The sequence below is a fragment of the Lucilia cuprina genome, chromosome 6, assembly GCF_022045245.1.
Source record: "Lucilia cuprina isolate Lc7/37 chromosome 6, ASM2204524v1, whole genome shotgun sequence".
Taxonomy (NCBI): Eukaryota; Metazoa; Arthropoda; class Insecta; order Diptera; family Calliphoridae; genus Lucilia; species Lucilia cuprina.
Window position 1 is genome coordinate 42,539,577 of NC_060954.1, and position 14,431 is coordinate 42,554,007.

The 14,431-nt window shown below is 29.7% G+C and overlaps 1 protein-coding gene and 1 non-coding gene across 12 annotated transcripts in view; both read right to left on the minus strand.

Annotated features, from left to right (window-relative positions):
• LOC111687629 overlaps window positions 1-14,431 on the minus strand; it is a 38,350-nt gene that overhangs the window by 19,118 nt on the left and 4,801 nt on the right. For 3 of the 11 annotated variants that reach the window (XM_046954308.1, XM_046954311.1, XM_046954307.1), the window contains 7 exons: window positions 13,490-13,644; window positions 10,924-11,067; window positions 9,527-9,653; window positions 9,253-9,273; window positions 8,448-8,752; window positions 3,651-3,845; window positions 3,365-3,457 (listed from right to left, as the gene is read on the minus strand). In XM_046954308.1, the coding sequence (XP_046810264.1) occupies window positions 3,365-3,457; window positions 3,651-3,845; window positions 8,448-8,752; window positions 9,253-9,273; window positions 9,527-9,653; window positions 10,924-11,067; window positions 13,490-13,644 (1,040 nt within the window). Of the gene's footprint in view, window positions 1-3,364; window positions 3,458-3,650; window positions 3,846-4,210; window positions 4,294-6,345; window positions 6,406-8,447; window positions 8,753-9,252; window positions 9,274-9,526; window positions 9,654-10,923; window positions 11,068-13,489; window positions 13,645-14,431 lie in introns of those variants that run through there. The other 8 variants (XM_046954314.1, XM_046954312.1, XM_023450087.2 and 5 more) reach the window with 6 other exon arrangements.
• LOC111687631 lies at window positions 10,558-10,679 on the minus strand. The gene has a single exon (XR_002762829.1). It is a non-coding gene; the product is annotated as a U5 spliceosomal RNA (small nuclear RNA).

Sequence of the window (14,431 nt, forward strand, 5' to 3'; positions counted from 1 at the left end):
TCAGTTCTAGTTCAGTTCTAGTTCAGTTCTAGTTCAGTTCTAGTTCAGTTCTAGTTTAGTTCTAGTTCAGTTCTAGTTCAGTTCTAGTTCAGTACTAGTTCAGTTCTAATTCAATTTTAAAGAACGGTTCAAAGAATGATCAATTATATAAAAGCTTACAAAAACTAATCAATTATATAGAAGCTTGCAAAAATTAATCAAATGTGAAAAGAAGTATTAATGCCTGCAAACATCAAATCAGCAACAGTTTTTTTTTAAATTTTTCAAACACATGTGCAACGTATGTAAATGATGATGTTGATCATATGGTTGTTGTTATTTGTTTGGCTTATTAAAGATCAAGGTGAGTAGAGCATGGAAAGCTTATTAAGTTCGAAATACAACAACAACAAAAATATTAATCTATAGACACTCAAGTCAAGTATAATATGAAATCCAGCTGTGCCTCAGATTACCACGACGATTACAAGCAATGTACGCGCTTAAGTCTCTACATTCAATGATTAAAGAAAAACTAAAAACAAAAAGATAATATGTAATAAACAAAAATAAACCAAATAAATTTATTTACATTCACCGGAATAAAATAATGCTTTTTCTTTTTGTTGTTTAAAATTAAACACATGTACTGCAACTGGTGTAATTGTGTACTCAACTCATATTTATGGTTACAACTTCCGAAAACTTTTAAAATATTTTGATTAATTTCATTTCACTTACGGCGGCAAAACTAAAAATTTCACTTTAATATGGTAATGAGAAGAGATTTTCAAATGAAATTGAAATTAAAGATCACATAAATATGTTAATATAACTTCCGGTTGGACGTTGCTTTTATTGTCTATCATTCATTTGCCATGGTCAAGTGATTGCAGTAGGAAGAGTGTGGTGGAAAAGAAAACCGTTTAAGGCTAAATTATATATGATTTTAATTTTGAAGTTGTGTAGTAATTAGAAATAGATATTATAAGATTTTAAAAATGACTTGCAGCTTTGTGAATAATGTAAGCATTTGTTAGCATTAGATTTTCAAAAAAAATATAAAAATTAAAAAAAAATAAATAAAAATTAAAATATATGTTATTTAGATCACTTCATTTCTAGTTCAGTTCTACTTTAGTTCTAGTTCAGTTCTACTTCAATTCTAGTTCAGTTCTAGTTCAGTTCTAGTTCAGTTCTAGTTCAGTTCTAGTTCAGTTCTAGATCAGTTCTAGTTCAGTTCTAGTTCAATTCTAGTTCAGTTCTAGTTCAGTTCTAGTTCAGTTCTAGTTCAGTTCTAGTTCAGTTCTAGTTCAGTTCTAGTTCAGTTCTAGTTCAGTTCTAGTTCAGTTCTAGTTCAGTTTAAGGTTAAAGTTTAAACTTTAAACTTTAAACTCAATTTCAGATCCGTTCTTGATCAACTTCAAAAAATTTAATTTATTAACTCTTTTTCCAGGAATCTTTTACAATAAACAAAAGAAAAATTCAAATTATGATTCAGTTGGCATATTTAAACAAAAATAATAATTTACATACTCATATTCACAAAATTTTGATTATATCTGCAGATTTTTGTCGCCTTTAAAGAGAATTAAAAAAAAATATTCAAAAAAAAACTAAATGACGAAAAAACAAAGTGAAATTTTAAATACCAAAAACTTTTTCCAAAGTCAACAGAAAAAAATAACGACAATAACTGCAATATTTACCAGAAACATAAACCAAAAACTACTTACAACGCAATATTTTTCTTAAAAATAAAACACAGTAGAACCAGTCAGCTCTGGTGCAAAAGTAAAGCGAGCATAAAAACTGAAACAACAAAACAGCTTAACTTTAAGACCCACAGCAGCAACTCAAGTATCTGTCGTAAGACACACACACACACAAAAAACTGAAGGTAACCGAAAGTTTCAGAATACACTAATCACTTGTGGAACAGAGTTTCAAGTAGTATGAAATAAAATGGTCGAAATTTATATTTTTTATAATTTAGACTCATGAGAACAAAAACTATGGAAAATATAAATAACCAAGATGTTCCAAAAGGTGTCTATTATCTAAACATCTATTCGAGCAGTAAAAATTATTTACCATGATAATATTAAAATTCTATTACACTTTTAACAAAAATAAAAACCGTTGTACGTGACCTAGGTGTAGGTATCTCTTTTATATATAAAACATTTCTACCGCTATAATTTGTTATTTCTATAGTTGTTGCTGTATATGCAGACCTAAGTCTATAATTTTTATTTTATTTGGCCCAGTTGTTGTGCTGGTCATTTTTTCAACTGTGAAAACAATCAGTTTTTTTAAAGGTATTTTTTTATTTATTTTCTTATTGTAGTTTTTTACGATTTTAAAGTTTTTTTTTTTGTAATTTTATTGTTAACTTGGTCGGCTGTGTCGCCGTTTAACACTTTTTTTGTTTATGATGGTTTAAGCCATGTTGTATTTGACTTGGATGAAATTCTTTCGTGTCGTTTAAATGACTCATTCTTAATGGAATGCCGGTTACCACAAAACTCAAGAAAGAGAGAAATGATTAATGCCCAGTAAATTAAACAAATAAAAGAAAATATTACATGGTTATGTGGGAAACATACACGATAGCATTTACATTAAATAAGGAATTTTCTTTATACAATACGAAAACATAAATTGAGTTTTTTTTATTGATTGATTCCTAAGAAATGAACCACCCGCACTATATGCTTTATGTTGGATTGATGAATAATTTAAAAGTTGTTTTAAAATAAATTTGGATAATATTGCTAAAATTATTTTCTGAGAAGAGTACATTATGAAAAGAATATTAGTTTTTTAATCAGCTAGTTAAATAAATGAAATAGGTGTTGATTAAACTTCTTATTAAAGTTCTAATAAGAAGAAAATTATCAAATTTTATAGTTGAGTTCTAGTTCGGTTCTAGCTTAGTTCTAGTTCGGTTCTAGTTCAGTTTCAGTTTTTGTTCAGTTCTAGTTCAGTTCTAGTTCAGTTCTAGTTCAGTTCGAGTTCAGTTCTAGTTCAGTTCTAGTTCAGTTCTAGTTCAGTTCTAGTTCAGTTCTAGTTCAGTTCTAGTTCAGTTCTAGTTCAGTTCTAGTTCAGTTCTAGTTCAGTTCTAGTTCAGTTCCAGTTCAGTTCTAGTTTAGTTCTAGTTCAGTTCTAGTTCCGTTATTGTTCAATTCTACTTCAGTTGTAGATCAACTCTAGTTCATTCCACTTCAGTCTAGAGTTGAGTATCGAATATAGTATTAACTATAGTCTGAAGTCTATATAGTCGAGTAGGATCTTAAATACAACAGTAGCCTGAACTATAGCAATGATTACATTATAAGCTCTATTTGAAACTAGTGACTAGTTCATAGACACAGAAACTTACATGTTCATGGTGGGATAATAACACTGGAGTTGGAGGACGACCAGACCATTTATGGCCACCCTCACAACTAGCGGTTATTTCCATTCCAAGAACCTTTAAATAAAAATAATTAAATTAAGAATTTAAAAAATTAAAATAATAAAATAAAGAAAAAGAGCCAAATTAAAATTTTGAATTTGTTTTTAATTTTACAATAATTTCTTAAAATTCAAACAAGAATCCAATACTATAATTTTGAAATATTTTTTTAATAATTTTACAAATAATGTGTATTGTTATTACTTACCGATACTGTACGATCAGTACTGCCTTCTCTCTTTTTGCGTTTATCATCCGTTGCCTTTAGGTCATCTACTCTAGTTTTATTATCATCATTAACATCACCAGATGTCTCATTAATGTCTGCATGCCCATTGGAAATGTTTTCTTGCTGTTGTTGATCTTGTTGGTTCGTAGTGGTCGAATTTTCGTTGGAGTTTTTCTAAATTTACATACATTAGAGTGAATTAGTAAAATGTTTTAATGAAATGTTTAACAAGAAAACACTAAATTTTTAATAAAAAGCACAAACTATTAACTGAATATTACATAAAAAAGAAAATAATTAAAAAACAAAATTCAAAAAGACGTTCACAAAACTGAAAACACATAAAAATACTTAAAGGTCAAAGAAAACAATTTTCAATATTACAAGTATTGAAGTTAGTACGAAAGTATTTTAGTTAAAAAGTTGATATTTTTCGTAATAAAAAAACACAAAATCTTATTTGTTTAGTTTTTGTGGTTAAAAGATTGTTAAAAGATTTGCTAGTGGTTGGTATTAAAAAGGTGGATCTAATCTCTAACCTTGGATGGATCGGTTGTCGTAGTCTCTCGTAATTTTAATTCTTCATCAGCAGCATCTATTAAACCTTGTATCGCTGTTACAACTACGTTTGATTTGTTATAAAATAAATTTATAACAGAAACACAAGAAAAAAATAAATATTTATATAAAATATAATTTCAAAAAAAATACAAAAAAAAAATAAATTTATTTTCTTTTTCGTTTTTGCAAAAAAAAAAAAACAAAAGAAGAAAAATAAACAAAAAATAAATTAAATACATGATGAAGCAATAAAAAATGCAATTGTTTATTTTCATGAATTTAATATTTCAATTAAAGAAAACATTTTATACAAAACACAAATCATTTTTAAAATTATGTCCCCTTTACTGCTCAGCTCTTATATAAAAAATATAAAAGTTTTAGTTGAAATTTAAATTTCCTTTTAAGAAGAAATAAAAGAAATGCTGCTGTTAGTTTAATTAAAAAAGTTTTAAGAAAAAAAAAACTATTATCACACTGAAGAGAATTACTTGAGAGTTACTAATTTATTAAGAGTCAAAAAGAGAGTTTTTATAAAGTGATGATCAGACATGGAAAATTCTGTACCTTATAATTTTTGTTATCGAAAAATAGCGCGGTAGATTTACGACATTTTCGATATTTTTTTAAACTTATAAATCTTTCAGAAGTAGTCTACATAAAAGTTCTACAGTCTAGACTAGCCAAAAGTCGAATCTGTAGTCTTGTCTATAGACTAGATTGCAGTCGAGTATATAGTCCAGTCTAAAGTCTAGTCTAGTCTATAGTCCAGTCTAAAGTCTAGTCTAGTCTATAGTCCAGTCTATAGTCTAGTCTATAGTCTATTCTTTAGTCTAGTCTATAGTCTAGTACATAGTCTATAATCTAGTCTATAATCTAGTCTATAGTCTAGTCTATAGTCTAGTCTATAGTCTAGTCTATAGTCCAGTCTATAGTCTATAGTCCAGTCTATAGTCTAGCCTATAGTCCATAGTCTAGCCTATAGTCTAGCCTATAGTCTAGCCTATAGTCTAGCCTATAGTCTAGCCTATAGTCTAGCCTATAGTCTAGCCTATAGTCTATAGTCTGCCCTATAGTCTATAGTCTAGCCTATAGTCTGTAGTCTAAAGTCTAGCCTATATTCTATAGTCTAGCCTATAGTCTATAGTCTAGTCTATAGTCTAGCCTAGTCTATAGTCTAGTCTATAGTCTAGTCTATATTCTAGTCTATAATCTAGTCTATAATCTAGTCTATAGTCTAGTCTATAGTCTAGTCTATAGTATAGTCTATAGTCTAGTCTATAGTGTAGTCTATAGTCTAGTCTATAGTCTAGTCTATAGTGTAGTCTATAGTGTAGGCTATAGTCTAGTCTATAGTCTAGTCTATAGTCTACTCTATAGTCTAGTCTATAGTCTAGTCTATAGTCTACTCTATAGTCTAGTCTATAGTCTACTCTATAGTCTAGTCTATAGTCTACTCTATAGTCTAGTCTATAGTCTAGTCTATAGTCTAGTCTATAGTCTAGTCTATAGTCTAGTCTATAGTCTAGTCTATAGTCTAGTCTATAGTCTAGTCTATAGTCTAGTCTATAGTCTAGTCTATAGTCTAGTCTATAGTCTAGTCTATAGTCTAGTCTATAGTCTAGTCTATAGTCTAGTCTATAGTCTAGTCTATAGTCTAGTCTACAGTCAAGTCTATAGTCTAGTCTATAGTCTAGTCTAGTCTTTATTCTAGTCTATAGTCCAGTCCATAGTCTAGTCTATAGTCTAGACTATAGTCTAGTCTATAGTCTAGTCTAGTCTATAGTCTAGTCTATGAGTTAGTAATATTTTAAAATGTCAATTTTCCATGCCTGATGATAATATCCTTAAAACATGCCACATTACAACAGAGAGAGAGAAAATTGTCATTTACGAGAGAAATCAAGGATTTTCATTGAATTATGTGTTAGTTACTCGAAATGGAATTACTTTCATGCCATTTTTAAGGATTGCGGGACTTAACATTCCTGATTAATTTAAAAAAATAAAAATAAATAAGTTTTTTTATAGAAAAAAAAATTTACTATACTTAAGTAATATGATTTTTAATTTGATTTTTCAGTTTATAAAGATGTTTGATATTGTAAAATATTTTTGAGTTTTTTTTTTAAGGATGTAACTGTTGACGTTTTAGAAAATTAATTGCGACCATCTTAAAATTAAGAAGAATAAAAATAAATAAATAAACTTAATATAGTTTTTTACAAAATTTATATATAAAAGATGGAAAAATATACATAAAATACCTAATTGTCAAATTCACAATCGCTGTTGTAAGGTTGTATTGTAGTATGTGGTAATATTTTATTATTAATTTGTTTTTGTTTAAAAAAATTGTATTTGAAGATTTATACTTACAACTCTACAACGATACGACATCGATTGCGTACAAGGTAGTTAAGTGAATATATATGTAGTTAGTAAAGAACATTTGAGCGTCTTAAAGGCCAGAGAATCATGATCTTCCTCCTATTGCTTAGCCACAGCATTAAAATGTAAATAGTTGCTGGGAAGTTTAATTTCTAGCATTGATTGATCATTAATCGATCAATCTATTCTACTTATCTATCTACTCTACGGATTTGTATATGGATTAATCTACGGTCTTGTCTATGTAGTTGTATATTACTTATTTGCTGATCTATTTATTTACTAGTGTATTGACTAGTTTATGGACAAGTCTGCAGAATATTCCATGAATATGTCTATTTCATAGATAAGTCTATAGACCAGACTATTGCATAGTTACGCCTATAGACTAGGCTATGTGATAAGTATTAGTCTATTGACTAAACTGTTGATATGTCTATGGGCTATAGACTAGAATAATCAATAACCTAAAGGCCTAGACTATTTAAGAGTCTACAAACTAGTCCATTGACTTGCCTACAGGCTAGTTAATAAACTGCTCAATTGGCTAGTCCATGGATTAGTCTATTGGCAATTCTATGAACTAGACTTTTGACTAGACCATTTACTAGTTTATAAACTGACCTGTGGACTATTTTGTGGTCTTGTCTATGTAGTTGTATATTACATATTTGTTGATCTATCTACTTAGTAGTCTATTGTCTAGTTTATGGACAATTCTGCAGAATATTCCATAAATAAATCTATTGGCTATTTCATAGATAAGTCTTTATACCAGACTAGTGCATAGTTAAGTATATAGACTGGACTATGTGCTAAGTTTTAGTCTATTGCTAAACTGTTGATATGTCCAGAACTATAGACTAGAAAAATCAATAATCTAAAGGCCTAGACTATTAAAGAGTATATAAACTAGTCTATTGGCTTGCCTACAGGCTTGTTTATGAACTGATCTATTGGCTAGTCCATGGACTAGTCTATTGACAATTCTATGAACTAGTCTTTTGACTAGATTGGCTATTTCATAGATAAATTTATAGACCAGACAAGTGAATAGTCAAACGTATAGACTAGAATATGTGCTAAGTACTAGTCTATTTACTAAACTGTTCATAAATCTATGGACTATAGACTAGAATAACGAAAAAATACAAAAGGCTTTGACTATTAAAGAGTCAACAAAATAGTCTATTGACTTGCCTACAGACTAGTTTATGAACTGAACTATTGGCTAGTCCATTGACTAGTCTTTTGACAATTCTATCAACTACACTGGTTATTTGATAGATAAGTCTTTAAACCAGACTAGTGCACAGTCAAGTCTATAGACTAGAATATGTGCTAAGTATTAGCCTATTGATTAATCTCTTGTTATGTCTATGGACTATAGACCAGAATAACCAATAATCCAAAGGCCTGCATGCTAGTCTATTGACTTGCATGCAGGCTAGTTTATGAACTGATCTATTGGCTAGTCCATAGACTGGTCTATTGGCAATTCTATGAACTAGTCTTTTGACTAGACTATAGACTACTCTTCTGACTAGTTTATAAACTAACCTAGTGACAAGCCTTGTCATTATATACAACTTTAAATAACGATATATATTTTATTAAAGATTGAGGTTAGAACGACCAAATCGTATAGTTAGTTATCCTATGTACGTATGTATGTGTGTGTGCGTGTGTTTATATCTAAATGTCATATTTACAAAATCATAATTATGTAATAGAACAAAAATAAAATGGAAATAATAATTATAAATGAAAAGAAATAAACAAAAAAAAACAGAAAGAGGAAACCTTTTGCCAAAAATCTCTAACCTTCGCTTCATATTGATCTGAATTCATTTCAGCAATCAATTTGGCCATAGCCTTTTCCGTGTCCTCCAATTTTTTGCGCAACTTTTCAATTTCCATCAATTGATCGGTTTCCTTATTCATAAGTTTCGAAGTCAATTGTTTTTGCTGATCGTGATGTTGTTGCTGCAACTGATGTTGTTTTAGGGTAGAGGACAGATTTGTCGCTGCAGTTTGAGCCGATAAACTGGCATTATATAAATCACTGCCACGCATCACCGTTGGCTGGTGAGGTATTAGATCTCCGGTTGATCTTGGTAGATTAGTTCCTAGAAATTTGTTATTTAGTTGGTTGATTTGTTATTTCTTTGTTTTCTTTTTTCATAACATTATTAATTATTGTGTTTTTAATTTTTTTGTTGGGATAAGGGATATTTTTTTTTTTAAATTTTTTACAAAATTTACGTTACAACATCAATTGGAAAATTAAAAAATAATAAATAAATTACAAAATTAAAAAGGGTTACTAGTGTTTGAATATTAAAAAGAAAAACAACATCTAAAACAACTATAAGGTTATATAAATATATTTACACAATATTTCGGATATATAATTAAATTACATAAAAAGCAGCTTCAATTTTTTTCCTTTTTTCAAATATTTTCAATATTTTCTTTTACAGAGGACATAGTTTTTAAAAATGATTGAATAAAATAAAACTCAATTTGTAATCGAAAAAAATAATTAACTTAATACACATTTAAGATGATGATTCAGAAAATAGTAGTAGGATGATAAAATTAAAAAATTTTAAAGGCTTCATCTTACTTGTTTGATGTTCCCGCCAACCTGTTGCAAACAGGAATTGTATTTGTATTTTTCGACCAATACATTTATGGAGGACATTTATATTTGATTTTTTGTTTAAATTTACAAATTGAGAGCATTTATTTGTTTAAAAATGAATATACATGTAGTAATCATTATATAAAGGGATTTTTTAAAATAATAATAAACTATTTTATTTTACTACTTGAAAAGAAAAACTTAAATTCTACTTAAATACATATAATTTTTTTATGGCAAATCACTATAAACTTACCCAATTTAGAGCCATTTAATTCCTCAACATGTCGGCCATTTTCTTGTCCAAAAACTTCTTTACGGAAGTTTGGATCACCGGGTGCAGCTCCATAGGGAGCATTCGGTACTTGCTTCTTGAAGACTATCTGCAAATGATTAAAAAGAAAACAATATTTTAGTTTTTATAGAAAATAGTAAAGCTGGAGGTCTACACCAAGCGTTCTACGCTTTCTCGCATCTTATGCGTCTGTCAAAAAGGTAGATTCAACGTATTTATATACAAAGTTACAAACTTAAAGTTTAGTCCATAAACTAGTAAATAAACTAGTCCTGAGATTAGTCCACAGAACAGATGCTAAAATAGTACATATAATTGTCAAGAGACTATTATATAGACAAGTCAAGTTACTAGTCCATAGGATGATCATAGACTGAACAATTGACAAGTTCATAGAATTGACAATATAATAAGTAATAGATTAGAGACTCTTCAGGGAACTAGACTAGCCCCTAATCTAATAAATATAATACATAGTAATTAGACTAGTCAATATAATTGTCAATAGTCTAAATCACAGACAAGTTAATAGACAAGTCAGTACACTAATACACTTAACATTAGTGCAATTATAGGTCCATGCAGTAGTTTGTAGTCTAGTGTACAGAGGCGTTTATAGATTTGTTCTTTAATGAGTCAATATCCAATAGACAGGTAACTACACATCATAAACAGACTAGTTCAAAGAATAAATCATAAATTCGTCCATAGGCAAGTCCAGACATTAAACAATACAATTTCAACATGTAGTCTAGTTTACCAGTTAGGAGACTATGTACATATGCACTAGTTCGTAGACAAACCTAGCATAATTTATAGACAGACAAAGTGTCAGCATGATCTTGATTAAGAAAATACATCAAAAAAGTATAAATATTCTATAGCTAGAATGTAATTATTACTTTTAATCTTTATAAACCTCTAATTTTAGTAATGATTAGTTTTACCAGAAATAACTAACAAAAAATTGTTAATGAAATTTATTTTATATGACCCTCCTAACGGAAGGTCTATGCAAAAATTTTATTTTAGACTCATTAGAGTGCTCCTCTCCACGGAAATCTTTAGTAAAAGGCGAAAGATTTATTCGACAACTGAAGAGAAGCCAGAGTGATTAAACCGTTAACAAGCTTAACATTATATACAAATCTTAAAATAAACTGAATGAGAATTATAAGAAATATGTAAACAATAATAAAAAATTATTTTTGACTCATAATGGGGATGAATTGCATACAATGTTGCTTAAGTACTCAATGCACACGAACATAGAACATTGACTTGTATGATATTATAGTTGTTGTTTAAGAGGGATGGAAAAAGACAAACAAAAAGAATTTATGTATTAAGTTACTTACCTTCATGATAGTATAACCGAAGAATACAACAATACCAATGGTATATAAGGGCATTATAATACCCATACTATTTTGTCCTTTTCCCTGAGGTTGATGCAATGCCCCAGCTCCCATAGGTGGACGCATGCCGGGTATGGGACCAGGCTGAAAAGGGAGAAAGAATTAGGTAAGTAATGCTATAAAAATGAAAGAAATACTACAATGTAACAAACTAACTAAAGTAATACTATAAAGTAACTCACTCACTCATTCACTCACTCACTAACTCAATCACTAACTAACAAACTAACAAACTAACAAACTAACAAACTAACAAACTAACAAACTAACAAACTAACAAACTAACAAACTAACAAACTAACAAACTAACAAACTAACAAACTAACAAACTAACAAACTAACAAACTAACAAACTAACAAACTAACAAACTAACAAACTAACAAACTAACAAACTAACAAACTAACAAACTAACAAACTATCAAACAAACTAACTAACTAACTAACTAACTAACTAACTAGCTAACTAACTAACAAACTAACAAACTAACAAACTAACAAACTAACAAACTAACTAACTAACTAAAAACACAATTATCGGTTAAAAATTTCATCCGAGTTTCATCTAACTACAAGGTAAACTTAAGCTAGCTTAAGTGAGCAGTAAGAAACCCGCCCTAAGTGTTCCACGAATATCCAGTGCTTAACGTAAACACCTGCCTTGACTGCCATATTTCACGGTCATCTTTTCCATCCGCTAGGTAGACTTGACAACGGTCTACCATCTCCCCTGAATCCTTCAATGATGAACTCAGGTGGCAATTTTTGTACATGGATGTGCAATGAACAAGCACTTTGCTGAAGTACTCGAGCTATCAAATCTCTTGCCATAGTAGCCCCGTTGCGGAATGACAGGCTGCATAGGCTCAAGTCTAATGCACCCCGACAAGGAAAAAGCAATCACCGAAAGATCGATTTCCCAACATCAAGTGAAATCGATCTTCCGGTTATACCGAAAGATGACCACCCTTATGATGCCATGAAAAATTGCATTATTTTTGTTTCGGCAACAGCACCTAGAGACATATTTGGTAGTCCGAAAGACCAGGCAGGACAAGTCCTGCGGGCAACTAGACACCCGTAGTACCAAATTATCTGGAGCTCTGGTTAGACCCCATGTCAAATCATTCTAAGGAAAGACCGAGCGATTGTAATACACCAAGATTGAGATTTCATCAAGGAAACATGCCCCCGGGGGAACATTAAGTGCGCAGAATACCTGTATGGCTTAATTGTTTACATCTTCCCTCAGAGTAAAACGCTGTTGCTAGGTAGTTGCCCAGTCTACGTACTCCGTCACTACTTATATAGTCCGTCCGAACGTGAATAATAGAGAAAAATAAAAACAAGATGGAGGGGACAAAGTGACGAAAGTATAGTACTTATTTTTAAGGATGGTGATGACACTGACGTACCTTTAAATGGAGGGCTCACACTGACTAATCTTTCACATCATTTACAAAAAAAAATTATTTTACCTTTTCGATAATAAAATTTAGCAATTAAGACCTTAACATTAAATTTAAATAAACTTGAATCATCAGAAAATATCAAATACAACTGTCAAATTTGTTACAGTTATAGAAATAATTATAAGTACATCTAAAAAATTTCCTGCATTACATTTATAAAGTAAAACTAGAAGGAAGTCTTTAGACAATATGATAACCTACATATGTTGAAAATGTGGATTACTTTACAGGGGTAAATATGGACCCCAGAAGGATTTGCTTCTATGTTCAAGTTATTTATGCAGAATGTAATCGTACAGAGTTTGTAATTTAATTTTGACCTTTAAATCATTTTCAGAAGGGTACTCTATATAGGGATAGGTTCAAATTAGGCCCGCTCATTTAGACTTATATCAGAATTATGAGGCATTTAGGGGGATCTAGGCAATTTTAACCATTTTCAATAAGATTCATTGTAACATATTATTTTGCAAATGAACACACAGACGGACGGACCAGACGGACATGGCTAAATCGACTCAAAAAGTGATTCGCGAGTTTTGTAGGTGACGATGAAACATTTTGAATTATTTTTAAGTTATTTTATATTTCTTATCTCCTGTATTTATAATTAAACTATACACTGTAGTTGATATTCAGAGAAATTAATTATTGGTGACTTTTAACGAAAACGGTTTTCATGATCATGAAATATTTTTTGTTTTCTTTTTTGTAATGTCTTTTCTGCTTTCAAGTTTATTCTTTTTGCAAATTGTATCACCAAAAACGAGAAGAAAATTTTGTAGGCGGGTAAAGATTAGGAGCCAAAGAAAACAATATGATTCTTGTTTATATATACATACATCCATAGCATCCACTATACATCCATATATATTTATAATTGTTTTCATTCTCTAATATTTTGGATATGATCTATATTTTACAGTGTCAGACAAAGTAAACTAAACACAAAGAAATAACTAAAACTTGAATCGTAATGATAAGATATCTCGAAAACCTAATGTGATATGTATCCTAGATTAAACAAATACTCACTCTTCCTTCCACTATGCGAGGTGGTGGATTACTGGGCGATGCTTTACGTTCCACAATAGGTATCGTTGGTGTGGCCGGTATAGCACGTCCACGTTCTCTCATCGCCTGATAAACAGAATCGGGATGCAAATGAGATGGTCGTTCCTGACGTATACCTGTATAAAAATCTCATTTTAATAATGAAAACAACAACAAAACAATACATTTAAATTAATTATAAACAACAACAACAAATCATTGTTAAATATTAAAAATAAAAATTTTCTTCATTTTTGCAATTAATTAAAGCATTAAAGAAAAATTATTATATTTAACAAAAGAAAACGTAATTAATAATAAAAAAAGAAAAATGAAATTAAAAGTGAAATTAACACAACGTTAATAAATAAAATAAAAATAACAAACTGTTTTTAAAACGTTATTTTAATTTGTAAATGACGTACAAATAACACAAACAATTTGTTGGCAAACATAAAATTGCATTTTTCAGTTTTTTTAAGCCATTTTGTTAAATTTTATATTTATATATAATCATTAGCGTAACGAATTTTATAACGGCCTTAAAAAGTTTTTATATGAACTTTAAGTAAAGTTTGACTTGAAAGTTGAATAGACTTTTTATTTAAGACGCTACGATAGTTAATATAAAATTTTGTAAGTTTTTAGAGGCTAATAGCTATAATATATTTAAAAATTTTAATTTGAAACTTCAATCTTGGACGTTTTTATGTTTTAAACCCATATGGGTTCGAAGAAAGTCTGAATCTAATAGGATTTTCCAAAAGATAGTCTAGTCGATAGTCTAGTAGATAGTCTAGTCGATAGTCTAGTCATAAGTCTAGTCTATAGTCTAGTCTATAGTCTAGTCTATAGTCTAGTCTATAGTCTAGTCTATAGTCTAGTCTATAGTCTAGTCTATAGTCTAGTCTATAGTCCAGTCTA